At 43.8% G+C, this 14,425-nt stretch overlaps 1 protein-coding gene across 1 annotated transcript in view; it reads left to right on the forward strand.

Annotated features, from left to right (window-relative positions):
• trrap (transformation/transcription domain-associated protein) overlaps nucleotides 1-14,425 on the forward strand; it is a 227,597-nt gene that overhangs the window by 163,459 nt on the left and 49,713 nt on the right. Inside the window, exons 54-58 of the mRNA XM_085999960.1 lie at nucleotides 1,815-1,950; nucleotides 7,146-7,337; nucleotides 8,406-8,601; nucleotides 11,313-11,351; nucleotides 13,659-13,924. Of these exons, the coding sequence (XP_085856086.1) occupies nucleotides 1,815-1,950; nucleotides 7,146-7,337; nucleotides 8,406-8,601; nucleotides 11,313-11,351; nucleotides 13,659-13,924 (829 nt within the window). The remainder of the gene's footprint in view (nucleotides 1-1,814; nucleotides 1,951-7,145; nucleotides 7,338-8,405; nucleotides 8,602-11,312; nucleotides 11,352-13,658; nucleotides 13,925-14,425) is intronic.

Below are 14,425 nucleotides of genomic sequence, written 5' to 3' on the forward strand. Positions count from 1 at the left end.
CCTCGGGAAATCGCGGGGGGGGGGAGAGCCTCGGGAAATCGCGGGGGGGGGTGGGGGCGAGCCTCGGGAAATCGCGGGGGGGGGGTGGGGGCGAGCCTCGGGAAATCGCGGGGGGGTGGTGGGGGAGAGCCTCGGGAAATCGCGGGGGGGGGGAGAGCCTCGGGAAATCGCGGGGGGGGGGGAGAGAGCCTCGGGAAATCGCGGGGGGCGCGCGAGCCTCTGGAAATCGCGGGGCGCTCGCGCCGGCCGCACTGACCGCGCATGCGCCGGCCGCGAGAGCCCGCTCCCAGCGCCGGCTGCCGCTCAGCATTCCCGCTCTGGCAACGGCACCGGACCTCAGGTAGGCAGGGGGAGGGGCCGGAGAGAGGGACAGAGGGGAGCGGGGGAGGGAGGGACACAGACAGGGGAGGGGTGTGGGCGACGGGAGGGGAGCGGGGGTGGGGAGGGGAGCGGGTGGGCGAGGGGAGGGAGGGATAGGACAGGGAGAGGACATGACAGGGAGAGGGGGGACACACGGGCAGGGAGACCAAGCGCCCCAAAATTGCCCTCGCGCCCCAAAATTGCCCTCGCAACGCAGGGCTCCCCAGCTAGTCTATATATATTTGGGATGTTTTACTTCATTAAAGGCGCTATATAAATGCAATTGTTACATTAATGGATGAGTAGCAGTGCCGGGATCTTCAATTCTCTGTTACTTTGTATGTCTTTATTAATGTGTGTCGAAGTTCTGTTGATAAGCTCTCCTCATCAATGAAAATAGTGCAGTGAAGGTTGTTTTAGCGATACTATTAAAATACTTTTAACCTATAAGTAACATGTTTTTAACTGATGTTTACCAGTGTTTTAGGGATCGTATTCTGTAATTCTGTCCATCCTGTAAATCAGTAGTCTGGTTCGAGGCTTTAGAAGAGCTCTTTTTCAGATAAATATTCAAAACCAAGGTCACAGTAGGCCCTTATCATGCTGTATTCCTTCAAATCAGAACTCAAGCCCACAATTTTCCAATATGTGCTGGCAGTGGGCGCGATATAGTTGCTGGGGTTTAAGTGAGAATCTGGACCCTGGTGTTGCAGCCCACAGTTGGTACTAGTAACTCAACCATGCATTGATCTGTCAACCAGCAGGCTGGCACTGGCAGTCATTGCATTTTTGTTTTCCATTGGGAAGACATTTGAATAAGAAATGAAATTGAATAAATCAAACCACGCACACAAAAAAAGTTAGAGAGATAATTAGAACCCTCTCCAAGCTGGAACAGACCTTCCTTGATATTCATCAGTGCTTGTAGTCATAATTATCGCTGGCAGGAGTGGGACAGAACCTAATTAATCTGACTGCCAGGGCCACTGATGTTTACCAGTGTTTTAGGGATCGTATTCTGTAATTCTGTCCATCCTGTAAATTAGTAGTCTGGTTTGAGGCTTTAGAAGAGCAGAAGTGGTCTCTGGCGCAGGAAGGGCAGGCTCTACACCCTGGAATGTCGGACTATTGTTGGAGATGCGTTCTGTGCAACACCTACAGTTCACACTATGGTCCTAAGGCACAAGAAATCCTTTCTTCTGGGAAGTAGGATTTGTGGCATCAGGAACCTCTCTTTGGTCAATGGTTTTTAAAGGAAAAATTAATAAATCTATGTGGAATTGCAAAACCAGTGTCATGGTATACACCAAAGATTTCATTGTAGTTCAAAAAAATACAGCAATGTATCATGGGAAAGATGTTAAATGGGTGCATGTTCATGGAGCTAATTAAAGACACTACTTTCTCCTGAACCTAACCTGCTTATTGCTTTTATTCTGTTCTATAATCAACAGCTGCTCAAAGGAACTGAACCAGTGGGAGGCACTGACCGAGTACGGCCAGTCCAAAGGACATGTTAATCCCTACCTAGTATTGGAATGTGCTTGGAGAGTTTCGAACTGGACTGCTATGAAAGACGCACTGGTGCAGGTAAGCAATTCTTGTGGTAAATGAACCTGTTTATACGCTAAATCATTTACATTTTATATTCTTTATGCTATCTACTCAATTACTATATTTTACTCAAGAATATCTAGATTAATTATTCCTTTCCTTTTGCATACGTTGACTACATGCCAGTTGTAGGCAGTGAGTTGTGCACCATAGCAATGTGCATAGGTCAGGTCATTCTTTACTTAATGTTAGCTTGGCTATTGGTATTATATAATATACTTTGTGTTAGCATTAAATAACACTTTGTGTGTTTTGGTGAAAAATTACATTACGGTCAGATCTGTGAACTTTTAAATTCCACATCCCATTGTTTGCACTGACTCCGTGTGAGTCCTTTATATGGTTTCTTGATGTGAATATTTAACATTTTCTATTTGTACCTCGTGGGAACCTTACCTGGCTGAAAAGATGTGGCTGCTTCCTGACCTCAACCAATGCTAAGCGATCAATTGGTTATGTCAACCTGCACACAAGTTCTCAGGACTTAAAAGGTGTATATCGCTATAGGGCGAGTGTGCGCTTCATGTCGGGCTAACAGACACTCGGTACGTGTGTGGATTTCTCTACTGCTTCATGTTGAGACCCGCCTACGTGGCAGTGGGTTTTTCCATGTGTTGGGCAGCCAGCTAAGTTTAAAAAAGAAAAATGACGGAAAGTGGCCATAGAGTGATTGATCTAACCTTCCAAGCCATGTGAAGAAAGGCTCTGACCCCAGCATCCTGGTGACAGCTTGCTTCGGATCGGAAAGCTTGCCGTGATGGGAAGTGCAGTGCCGAGCCCACATTGAGCACAGATCTTCTACCTTCAGCAACCTCTGCGAGCTACTGAATTTTTTAAAATTTGTTTATGGGATGTGGGCGTCACTGGCAAGGCCAGCATTTATTGCCCTTGAGAAGGTGGTGGTGAGCCGCCGCCTTGAATCGCTGCAGTCCGTGTGGTGAAGGTACTCTCACAGTGCTGTTAGGGAGGGAGTTCCAGGATTTTGACCCAGCGACGATGAAGGATCGGCGATAAACTTCTAAGTTGGGATGGTTTGTGACTCTGAGGTGGTGGTGTTCCCGTGCACCTGCTGCCCTTGTCCTTCTAGGTGGTAGAGGTCGCGGGTTTGGGAGGTGCTGCCGAAGAAGCCTTGGCGAGTTGCTGCAGTGCATCTTGTAGATGGTAGTCAACATTGTTTTTTTTCTCCCCCCGTCCCCCAATGTCCCCCGCAGGGATCTCTGTTGGGGCCTCAACTATTCATAATATTTATTAACGACTTAGATGATGGCATAGAAAGTCATATATCCGAATTTGCTGATGACACACAGATAGGCGGCATTGTAGGCAGTGTAGATGAAAGCATAAAATTACAAAGGGATATTGATAGATTAAGTGAATGGGCAAAACTGTGGCAAATGGATTTCAATGTGAGCCCATCCACTTTGGACCTAAAAAGGATAGAACAGGCACTTTCTAAATGGTGAAAAGCTAAAAACGGTGGATGTCCAAAGAGACTTTGGGGGTCCAGGTACATAGATCATTAAAATGTTATGAACAGGTACAGAAAATAATCAAAAAGGTTAATGGGATGCTGGCCTTTATATCTAGAGGACTAGAATACAAGGGGGTAGAGGTGACGCTGCAGTTATACAAAGCCCTGGTTAGACCACACCTGGAGTACTGTGAGCAGTTCTGGGCACCACACCTTAGGAAGGATATATTGGCCTTTGAGGGCGTGCAGTGTAGGTTTACCAGAATGATACCCGGACTTCAAGGGTTAAGTTACAAGGAGAGATTACACAAATTAGGATTGTATTCCCTAGAATTTAGACGGTTAAGGGGTGATCTGATCGAAGTTTTCAGGATATTAAGGGGAACAGATAGGGTAGATGGAGAGAAACTATTTCTACTGGTTGGGGATTCTAGGACTAGGGGGCATAGTCTAAAAATTAGAGCCAGACCTTTCAGGAGTGAAATTAGGAAACACTTTTACACACAAAGGGTGGTAGAAGTTTGGAACTCTCTTCTGCAAACAGCAATTGATGCTAGATCAACTGTTAATTTTAAATCTGAGATTGATAGCTTTTTGTTAACCAAAGGTATTAAGGGATAATGGGCCAAAGGCAGGTATATGGAGTTAGGTCGCAGATCAGCCATGATCTCATTGAATGGTGGAACAGGCAGGAGGGGCTGAATAGCCTCCTCCTGTTCCTATGCTCCCCTAATGTGGAAATATACAGTCCTAAGGAAGATTGTGTTCCCAGATGCCCTGATTCTCATCTGACAATTGATTACATTTATTCTGACTTTTTTGTGTTTACGGATCAGCTCTTGAATAATTGCAAGAGCATCTGCTCATTACTAATTTGTGGCTTGTGACAGGTGCCAGCATCTGGGAAATAAAGCACAGTTTCCGCAGGAGAAAAAAATATCTTTTAGGAATTTTGAGCTGAGGTGGAGCGACGACTGATCAATTCCGACTTTGTGATCTCTAGTGGCCACTGCAGAGAATTGTACAGCGCTGAAAGGCCATTCGGCCCATCGTGTCTGTGCCGGCTCTTTGAAAGAGCTCTCCAATTAGTCCCACTCCTTTCCCCATAGCCCTTGCATTGTGCATCAACGATGTTTTAACAGAGCATCTGGCACAGAGTATACTGCTTTTGTTAATCAGATGATAAATAGCAAAAGTCCATAATATTATTAACATTGGGCACAGGCCTCTGTAAATATGTTTTTCTTTTGGTGTCAATTTTCATGACTAATTTAAAAAGAGCAAGGGTAAGGAGAAGTTTTGCATGAAAAGCCTTCATTCAGCGCCTGCTGTTTGTTCAGTCTCTCCAGTATTGCAACTGCCGGTTTCTTGGGGGTTTATATTTCGTTAGCCCATGCCCATGACAGCTGGCTTGTTTTATTGTAACTGATGAGAACTGACGCGTGATAATTTTGTGTATTGCTAAAATAATTCCGAAGATGTTCTGTTCTTTAAAGGGGCGTTGCATTGCCTTTTCAAGAAGCTTTCAGGGAGCCTCATTGCCCCCAGTGCAATGTTTTGGATCTATGATATTTGGTTTTCAGGAGAGCTCGGACTGCTGCAGTGGGATCTTCCATCATTTATTTTTTCCAAAGCTATGCTTAAAAGAAAATTGGGTATCTATCGCCCATCTGTGTTCCAAAGCCTTTTTGTTATGCGTAACTAACTCAGCACAATTGAAAGACTGAATCAGTACCTTCCTGCTTTGTATGGTTCAGTACCACATCGCTGTGTATTTTCCCCCTCTGCCTTTTTAAACATATCGGGGATAATTTTAACCTAACGCTCTGGGCAGGAATCCCACGGGATCGGGTGGAACGCCGGTTTTATATCCCACCCAATATTGCTCTCCATTGACTTCAACCAGATTTTCACTGCCCTTTGTGTGAAGCAGTGTTTGCTGACATCACCCCTGAGCAGCCTAGCTCTAATTTTAAGATTATGCCCCCTTGTCCCACCAGAGGAAATAGTTTCTCCCTATCAAATCCATTAGTTCACCCCTTAATCTTCTATACTCGAGAATACAAACATTGTCTATGCAACCGGTCCTCAGAATTTAACCCTTTGGATACTAAGGGAAAGTGCGGAAGGTGGAGTTGAGGTAGAAGATCAGCCATGATCTTATTGAATGGTGGAGCAGGCCCAGATGGCCTACTCCTGCTCCTATTTCTTATCTTCTTTCCAGAGCCCCAGTATCATTCTGGTGAAGCTGCGCAGCACCCACTCAAAGATCAGTATATCCTTCCTGAGGTGCAGTGCCCAGAACTGAACACAATACTCCAGATGCAATCTAACCAGAGCTTAATACAACTGTAGCGTAACTTCCATCCCTTTGTATCCTGTTGTATTGAGGCAGCTAAGCACATTAGGAGCTACAACAGGTCTCATCCTAGTGAGTAAGGGGACCATTTGTGAAAACTGCAACATTAAAACATTTCGGTGGAATTATTTTGCTTTCATGGTATCGCATACATACATACATGTGCCCATTTGTCATCGCTTACTTTATGCATCTTGTGCATGGAACCTGGAAGTCGAATGCTCCTGAGAATGCTGTAGCTTCCTCCTGTGGGTTCTAAATTTAGTCCTTCACAAATTTCTGCTTCCACACCTCTAAACCCCTCCAGTTGTGTAATTTAAAATTTCTCATGTGTAATAATGCCTTAACCTGGTAGTGTCTGATTTTATTTGGGGAGAATTAGTAAATTTAATCTTATATTTCAGTACGTTACGTGGAGAAGGAACCTGTAAAGAATTGCCTTGTAGGGCTGTCTGTTGCGTACTAACTGTTTGCTTGAGCATTCCTTTGGATCGTTTCCTTTTCTTGAATTATTTGTTGTCATCACCATTCATTTTTAAGTGCAAAATAGAAGTGGTGTATTTTGGAGCAGCTTTTATGTGTTAAGTAGAGAGGGAGAATCACAGCTGACATCACTTAAGCTTGCCCCTGCGATTTCTCTCCTCCCTCTCCGTTGTCTATTTACTATTGACGTTTTGGTATGTGAAGAATAATGCGTTTGAAGAACAAGGAAGATCCTACAAGGCAGCTAACCTTGCTTTACTGTGACATAAATATATCATAAAGTCATACAGCACAGAAGGAGGGCATTTGACCTATCGTGTCTGTGCCAGCTCTTTGAAAGAGCTAACCAATTAGTCCCACTCCCCGCAGTCCTGCAAATGTTTCCTTTTCAAGTACAGGTATATATCTAATTCCCTTTTGAAAGTTACTATTGAATCTCAACTCTCTGCGTAAACCAAATCCTCCACATCTCCTTCCCCCCCCCCCCCCGGATTGTTTTGGCAGTTATCTGTGTCCTCTGGTTACTGACCCTCTTGACAGTGGAAACAGTTTCTCCTTGTTTACTCTTATCAAAACCCCTCATAATGGGTCATATGTGCTGCTGAGTTGTGGGGGCTTGTGTAATAGCACAAAAGCACCTAAATGGCTATGATTTTCCTTGACAACGTGAGGCTCTTGCCCAGTGAATGGTGCATAATACAGTATCGTTCAAAACTCTTCCCTCCTGAGTAAGATTGCAGTTTAGATCAGGGCCAGTATTCTGAAATGTGCCATGTGTTTCACATCCCCCCATTGTGTGCCACTAAGAGGAGGAAATGCTGTGGCGAGCGCTGAGTGTTCTATTTAAATGCCATTTAGGTGGAGCTGAGTTGCCCAAAAGAGGTGGCCTGGAAAGTGAACATGTACCGAGGCTACCTGGCAATTTGCCATCCCGAAGAGCAACAGCTTAACTTCATCGAGCGTCTGGTGGAGATGGCCAGCAGTCTCGCAATCCGGGAATGGCGGAGACTCCCGCACATCGTCTCACATGTCCATACACCATTGCTTCAGGTGAGAGCGCCATGCTGGCAATGTGTGGCTCTGGGAGTTTACTTGTAAGTCCATGTGTGTGTGTCTGTCTGTGTGTAATTATCAGCATATTAATGCGCCTTGTTTTGTAGTACAGACTTAAAATTAGAAAGCAGTAGCTACTCACAGATTGGAGCATAGTATTGGGTTGATCTGATTGTCTGGAAGAAAGATAGAATAAGAACACAATCTACCTCACTGTTAACTGACAGATTTGCCACTTGCTCTTACTGCCCGCCTACCTATGAATGTATTGAAAATACTCATGTCTATTATGTAAAAGAAAAAAGAATCCTGTGGTTGATTTTTGTTGCATTGATACATTATATGCAGACATAATGCATATCTCAATATGCAGGCAGCTTTCTTTGGTCTGGGGATGAGGGAGGGAGGTAAGGGTATTAAGCACCAAATTCCAGGATCAGCCTAATTAAGGAAGAATATTGAAGTTGCTGTTGGGTTTATGTAGGATATTGTCATATATCCCTATTGCCGTTCTGTGGGGTATTATAGGATATTGTCATGTATCCCCCTATTACCGTATGTGGGGGTATTATAGGATATTGTCATATAAAATACAAGCACTAGGAAACACTGAAAACATCTGGTTAATACTCTTAAATCAAGTCAATGAGCTAATAAAACACAACTCCTTGCATGCAGTGTATATGAGATATAGGTACAGAACCTCGCATACCAAGGACTCCTTCAGGACGTCGCAAACGTGTTGTCTTGACTGCTTATGCTAGCCTCAGCAAGACTAGGTTACCAGGCCCCCTGGAGCTCCAGTGTGTTGTATCTTTTATAGGTTTAATTATGTGGAACATTTGTGGGTACCAAATGTCATCACATTCTGTGTATGCTGTTGACACCCAAGCTTGTTTAGTGATGAGGATAGCTGTTGCCATTTGTTGTGCGTGCCTTTGATATCTTGGGTTGTTGATTACACTTCCGGATATGCCACACATTCTCCCTGGTACACCTATACTTACAGTTGCCATGCGTACAGACTCACTACAATCTAACGATGGAATTTTGTTCAAATTGTAGGCGGCTCAGCAAATTATTGAACTGCAAGAAGCTGCTCAAATAAATGCCGGTTTGCAGCCCGCCAATTTGGGGAGAAACACAAGTTTACACGACATGAAGACCGTGGTGAAGACTTGGCGGAACCGTCTGCCCATTGTGTCTGATGACCTTTCTCACTGGAGCAGCATCTTCATGTGGAGACAGCATCACTATCAAGGTATGGCCTGATGCACGTGCCTGTCAAAATGTATTTTACGTGTGGGCTTGTTACTGATGTATAACATTCATGCAGTGAATTTGATGGGGCCTCATTTATTTCTGGGTTACTCGATACTGATGTAACCCTGTGGGTTTCAACAACTTTCCAATCCATTGTGTGTGATGGATATACGTAGATTATAGTGAAAATGTAAGAATTTCTGTAACGCAGATTATTTAATTCTTCATTTTCAGCCTGTCTCTCAACTTGTGGTGTGATTGAAAAATTACACAAGGGGCTAAAAGGGTTAAATTATGAGGGCAGGTTGCATAGACTAGGTTTGTATTCCCTGGAGTATAGAAGATTAAGGGGTGAACTCTAGTGGGAGAGTTCAGAACAAGGGGGCACAACCGTAAAATCAGAGCTAGGCCATTCAGGGGTAATGTCAGGAAACATTTCTTCACACAAAGGGTAGTGGAAATCTGGAACTCTCTCTTTTCCCCCCCCCCCCCCCCCCCCCCCCAAAAAAAAAAAATTAGGCTGGGGGTCAATTGAAAATTTCAAAACTGAGATTGATAGTTTTTTGTTGGGTAAGGATATTAAGCGATATGGAACCAAGGTGGGTAGATAGAGTTATGATACGAATTAGCCATGATCTAATTGAATAGCAGAACAGGCTCGAGGGGATGAATGGCCTCCTCCTGTTCCTATGTTCAGGCACTGCAAGGTTGATAGGATGATGTGTATGAACAGGCCTAACGTGTTTTAAATATGATGCATACATCCTTCCTGACATCAGCTCTGATACAAAAGAAACATTTTCACCTAGGGAGGGGTGGTATTTGTTTGGGTTAGAGTATAATAAATGTGTAGAACTATGTATTTTAATTAGATATTGGAGGCGTGACCCAATGCTCTGGAATTCCCTCCCTAAATCCCTCCGCATCTTCACACCTCTCACTCTTTTTATAAAAAAAAAAAAAAAAAAACTCCCTCTTTGCCCAAGCTTTCAGTCACTCCTAATCTGGCTCAGCATCCTTTTTTGTCTGATTAGGCCTCTGTGAAACGCCTTGGGACTATTTCTACGTTAAAGATGCTATATAAATGCAAGTTGCTGTTGGCCCTAAAGCCCCTGCCACCACCCCCCCCAACTTGCCCCATCAATGTCATCATGGGTTGACTATCGACGCAGCCCCTGTGACTGTCATCCTCACCTTTTTAATACAAGGCCTTGAACCCTGGAGTTGTGTTTGGGACTGTCCACAATCGCTCTTCCATTGACCTGTTCTGTACCTGGGCTGCGTCACCCCTTGCAGGCTGCGGAAGCTGTTGGCCAATTCAAGGATTAGCTCACCTGCCTTTGACGGCGTTTCCTCCGTCGAGGGGTACCCCTCCCCTCCACCAGGGGCTCGCCCAACCGAAGCTGCTTGTGTTTTCTGGGGATCGCCGGGTTACTTAAACCCCGCCCGGGACTCGACCTCTAAATGTAGAATCCAAAGCGTGTCTGGCATTAAACAAGAGTTTGCATGTTAATGGGGTAAGGTGCAAAGTTCCCTTTAAGCTGTGCGACTGCACAGCGGTCTCGAGGTCCCGCGCTGCTGGTGAGCCGGCTTCACAATGCAAAAAAAAAAGTGCCCGCGCGGGATTTTGAATGGGCACGCAGCCCGTTAAAGGGCCCGCACAGCCCCCCAAAAATTTAGGGGGAACATTGGTAAGGTGGGAGGAGGCTTGTGTGGAGCATAAACACCGCATAGACCAGTCGGGCCGAATGACCTGTTTCTGTGCTGTAAAATTCTATGAATTCAAGCAGAAGATTTCTTGGCAACTTTGTGTTTTTGTCAGGATTCAACTCAACATACTCATTGTGCATCTGTTCCACTTCTGCCCAACCTACCGATGTGTGAAGGAAGCCACTGTTCAATTGCCAGTAATAAATGGAACTAAATACTTTGTTGTAATTTGTAAATAATTTCAAGATAATTAGCTTTTAAAATGAAACATTTTGGGGATTACAGTCTCTTAATTCAAAGCAGCTTAATTCAAATTGTCTGATAGTTCAGATTGTTATTTAGCACTAAATGTTATTTATGTTGCTTAATTCAATTTATTGACTGAATTATCAAATGAATTCAAAGAGTAAATCTATTATACTGTTGCTAATTTAAGGATTAAGTACTGGATTGGGGAAGTTAAAAATTAATTCTGTTATAAAGTTAAAGGAATAATCGGGCACAAAGCTAATTGTGATCAATTGATATCTTGCCACAGGCAGCAGGGAGAGGGAGGGGGGACAAGGGAAAGTTACAGAATAAGTTTAAACAAAGACTTTCTCCTTCCTCACAAAGGGTAGTGGAAATCTGGAACTCTCTCCCAAAAAGCTGTTGAGGCTGAGGGTCAATTGAAAATTTCAAAACTGAGATTGATAGCTTTTTGATGGGTGAGGGTATTGAGGGTTACGGAGACAAGGCGGGTAGATAGAGTTAAGATACAAATCAACCATGATCAAATTGAATGGTGGAATAGGCTCGAGGGGCTGAGTGGTCTCCTCCTGTCCCTATGTTTCCTGCAATGTTTCCTGTGCAAAAATAACCCGTAGAATAATTACCAGTCCCTTCTTGAAAATGAAATATTAAAAAATTTGCGGTAAGATTTGAAGCTGTAATTGAATAGAGTTTAACCGTAGCGCACTGCAGGAAACTTGCTATTTTTCGCATTTCCATTCGTTTCAGTGGGACGGACTACAGCTGATCTTACAAAACTGAAAGCAGGTATGGAACAAATGAGTTTGTAAAATCAAAATGACTTTGGGTTTGAGCTCATTTAATGTTGAAATGTTTGCAAATACTCCCAAGAAATAACTCTCACCTCATGGTAAAACCCTGATAAAGCTCAAAACATTTCCATGTGCAAAACCATTCCTCCTTGCCACAATGTTATAAGATCAACCTGTTCTGTAAATAGGGTGACTGCCTTCTCATGCCTTTAATCGAGGGCCAAGGTTCACCCTTAAATTTGTAAATCTGTGAATTGTAGAGCGGGTGGCTAGTCTATCTAAAATTGAATCCTGATTAAGATTTTTTTAAAGTTAAGACTGCCATTTTTACTCTTTGCTGAGATCAGATTCCTTGTCCTTTTCCCCATAGTCCAATTACCTGTTCAAAATGATCTTTGAGGAAAGATTGGATAGGCTAGAGTTTTCTTTGGAGCAGAGGAGGCTGAGGGCAGATGTATAAAATTGAGGGCCCGAGATATAGTGGATAGGAAGCACCTAGAAAGACACTGATTAATCAAAGATAGTCAGCACAGATTTGTTAAGGGAAGGTCATGTCTGACAAAATCGATTGAATTTTTTGAGGAGGTAACAAGGAGGGTAAATGAGGGTAGTGCATTTGATGTGGACTTTAGCAAGGCTTTTGATAAGGTTCCACATGGCAGACTGGTCACGAAGTTAAAAGCCCATGGGATCCAGGCAACTGTCAAGTTGGATTCAAAACTGGCTTGGAGGCAGGAAGCAGAGGGTAATGGTTATTGGGTGTTTTTGTGGCTGGATGGCTGTTTCCAGTGGGGTTCCGCAGGGCTCAGTACTAGGTCCCTTGCTTTTTGTGGTATATATCAATGATCTAGACTTGAATATAGGGGGTATGATTAAGAAGTTTGCAGATCATATTAAAATCAGCTGTGTAGTTGATACTGAAGAAGGAAGCTGTAGACAGCAGGAAGATATCAATAAATTGGTCAGGTGGGCAGAACAGTGGCAAATGGAATTCAATCTGGAGAAATGTGAGGTAATGCATTTGGGGAGGGCGAACAAGGAAAGGGAATACACATTAAATAGTAGGACACTGAGTAGTGTAGAGGAACAAAGGGACCTTGGAGTGCATGTCCACAGATCCCTGAAGGTAGCAGGCCAGGTAGATAAGGTGGTTAAGAAGGCATACGGAATGCTTGCCTTTATTAGCCATGGCATAGAATACAAGAGCAGGGGGGTTATACTTCAACTGTATAAAACACTAGTTAGGCCTCAGCTAGAGTACTGCGTGCAGTTCTGGTCACCACATTACAGGAAAGATGTGATTGCACTAGAGAGGGTACAGAGGAGATTTACAAGGATGTTGCCGGGAGTAGAGAATCTTAGCTATGAGGAAAGACTGGATAGGCTGGGTTTGTTTTCCTTGGAACAGAGGAGGTTGAGGGGAGACCTTATTGAGGTGTATAAAATTATGAGGGGCATAGATAAAGTGGATAGAAAGGACATATTTCCCTTAACAGAGGGGTCAATAACCAGGAGGCATAGATTTAAAGTAATTGGTAGGAGGTTTAGAGGGGATTTGAGGAGAAATGTTTTCACCCAGAGGGTTTTGGGGGTCTGGAACTCGCTGCCTGAAAGGATGGTAGAGGCAGGAACCCTCGTCACATTTAAGAAGTACTTGGATGTGCACTTGGAAGTGCCGTAACCTACAGGGCTACGGACCAAGAGCTGAAAAGTGGGATTAGGCTGGATTGATCTTTTTCGGCTGGCACAGACACGATGGGCCGAATAGCCTCCTTCTGTGCCGTTAATTTCTATGAAAATAGTGAGACAGAATCAGGTTTTCATGGATGTGAATCATTCGTAATATTCCTCATCAGTAAACAGTGTGCAAAAAAAAAAGCTACGCCTTTGCTAATGTATAGGTTAAAAAAACATCATTGAGGGCTCAAAATTCAAGTCAGAGTTTCTTTAAATTATGTTGGTGCATTAACAGAACAGTTTCGAGGGGCTGAATGGCCTCCTGTTTCTATGTTCCTAGTCTCTATTTACCACCACTAGATACTTTCAGATCTTTTGAAAATGCCCCCACATATTGCATTACCTGAAAATATTGGACTGACATTATCAAGTGGCAGAAAGTAGATCCTGCACCAGATCCGACGTGATAAAATTCAATTAGGATCACTTTTTCATCTTGTCATTACCGGTCACTAATGTAGCTCATTTCCAAAATCTCTTTAAACGGGCCTCAAAACAAATCGTGGCCTTTTTTTCAAATTTGAAAAATAATAGACTATTTTAATTCTCCTCTTTTTCTCCAAAGCGATCGTGGCAGCCTATGAAAACAGCTCTCAGCATGACCCCAACTCAAATAACGCCATGCTGGGAGTCCATGCCTCTGCCTCCGCCATCATCCAGTACGGGAAGATCGCCCGTAAGCAGGGCCTGGTGAATGTGGCCCTCGATATCCTCAGTCGCATCCATACCATTCCTACCGTGCCCATCGTGGACTGCTTTCAGAAGATTCGACAGCAGGTCAAGTGCTATCTCCAGCAGGCTGGAGTTATGGGCAAAAACGAATGCATGCAGGTAGGCAACACGGCCAATCCATCAAAAAGAAACGGCGATGGTTCAGGTCGGGTCTGCTGGTGACCTGCCTCTGGAAAAGAAGGCTCACAACCTGAGTCCACTTTGGGCGCTTTGATTGTTGTCTGTGTTGATGTTTGACACAGAAGAGGCATGATGTCTATCTGTGGCTACTGTAGAAAGTAAGAACAAAAACTTAAATTGGATCTCATAGTTTTGAGTTGAAATGCAGTGTGTTTTGACAGTTAAGATTTGAAAGATATAATCTCCAGTTGTGTGTAGGAATGTAACCCAAGGGAATCGGAAGCATTTTTTAAACACCTGTGTTGCTTCTATTACTGCACAGCAAAATCAATAACTTATTAAGAATAATTGATTGTCTGGTGAGTTACAAAACTGTCAAGTAGAGACTGCTGTTCAGAGCCTGATCAACAGAAGGTCACTCATTTAGCTATCTTGAGGCCCTGTACTTCTCTTGGGCGATCTTTTTATAAAAAGAATACT

This window comes from Somniosus microcephalus, chromosome 11 (assembly GCF_052327205.1).
Source record: "Somniosus microcephalus isolate GS21.2 chromosome 11, FLI_Smic_1.0, whole genome shotgun sequence".
Taxonomy (NCBI): domain Eukaryota; kingdom Metazoa; phylum Chordata; class Chondrichthyes; order Squaliformes; family Somniosidae; genus Somniosus; species Somniosus microcephalus.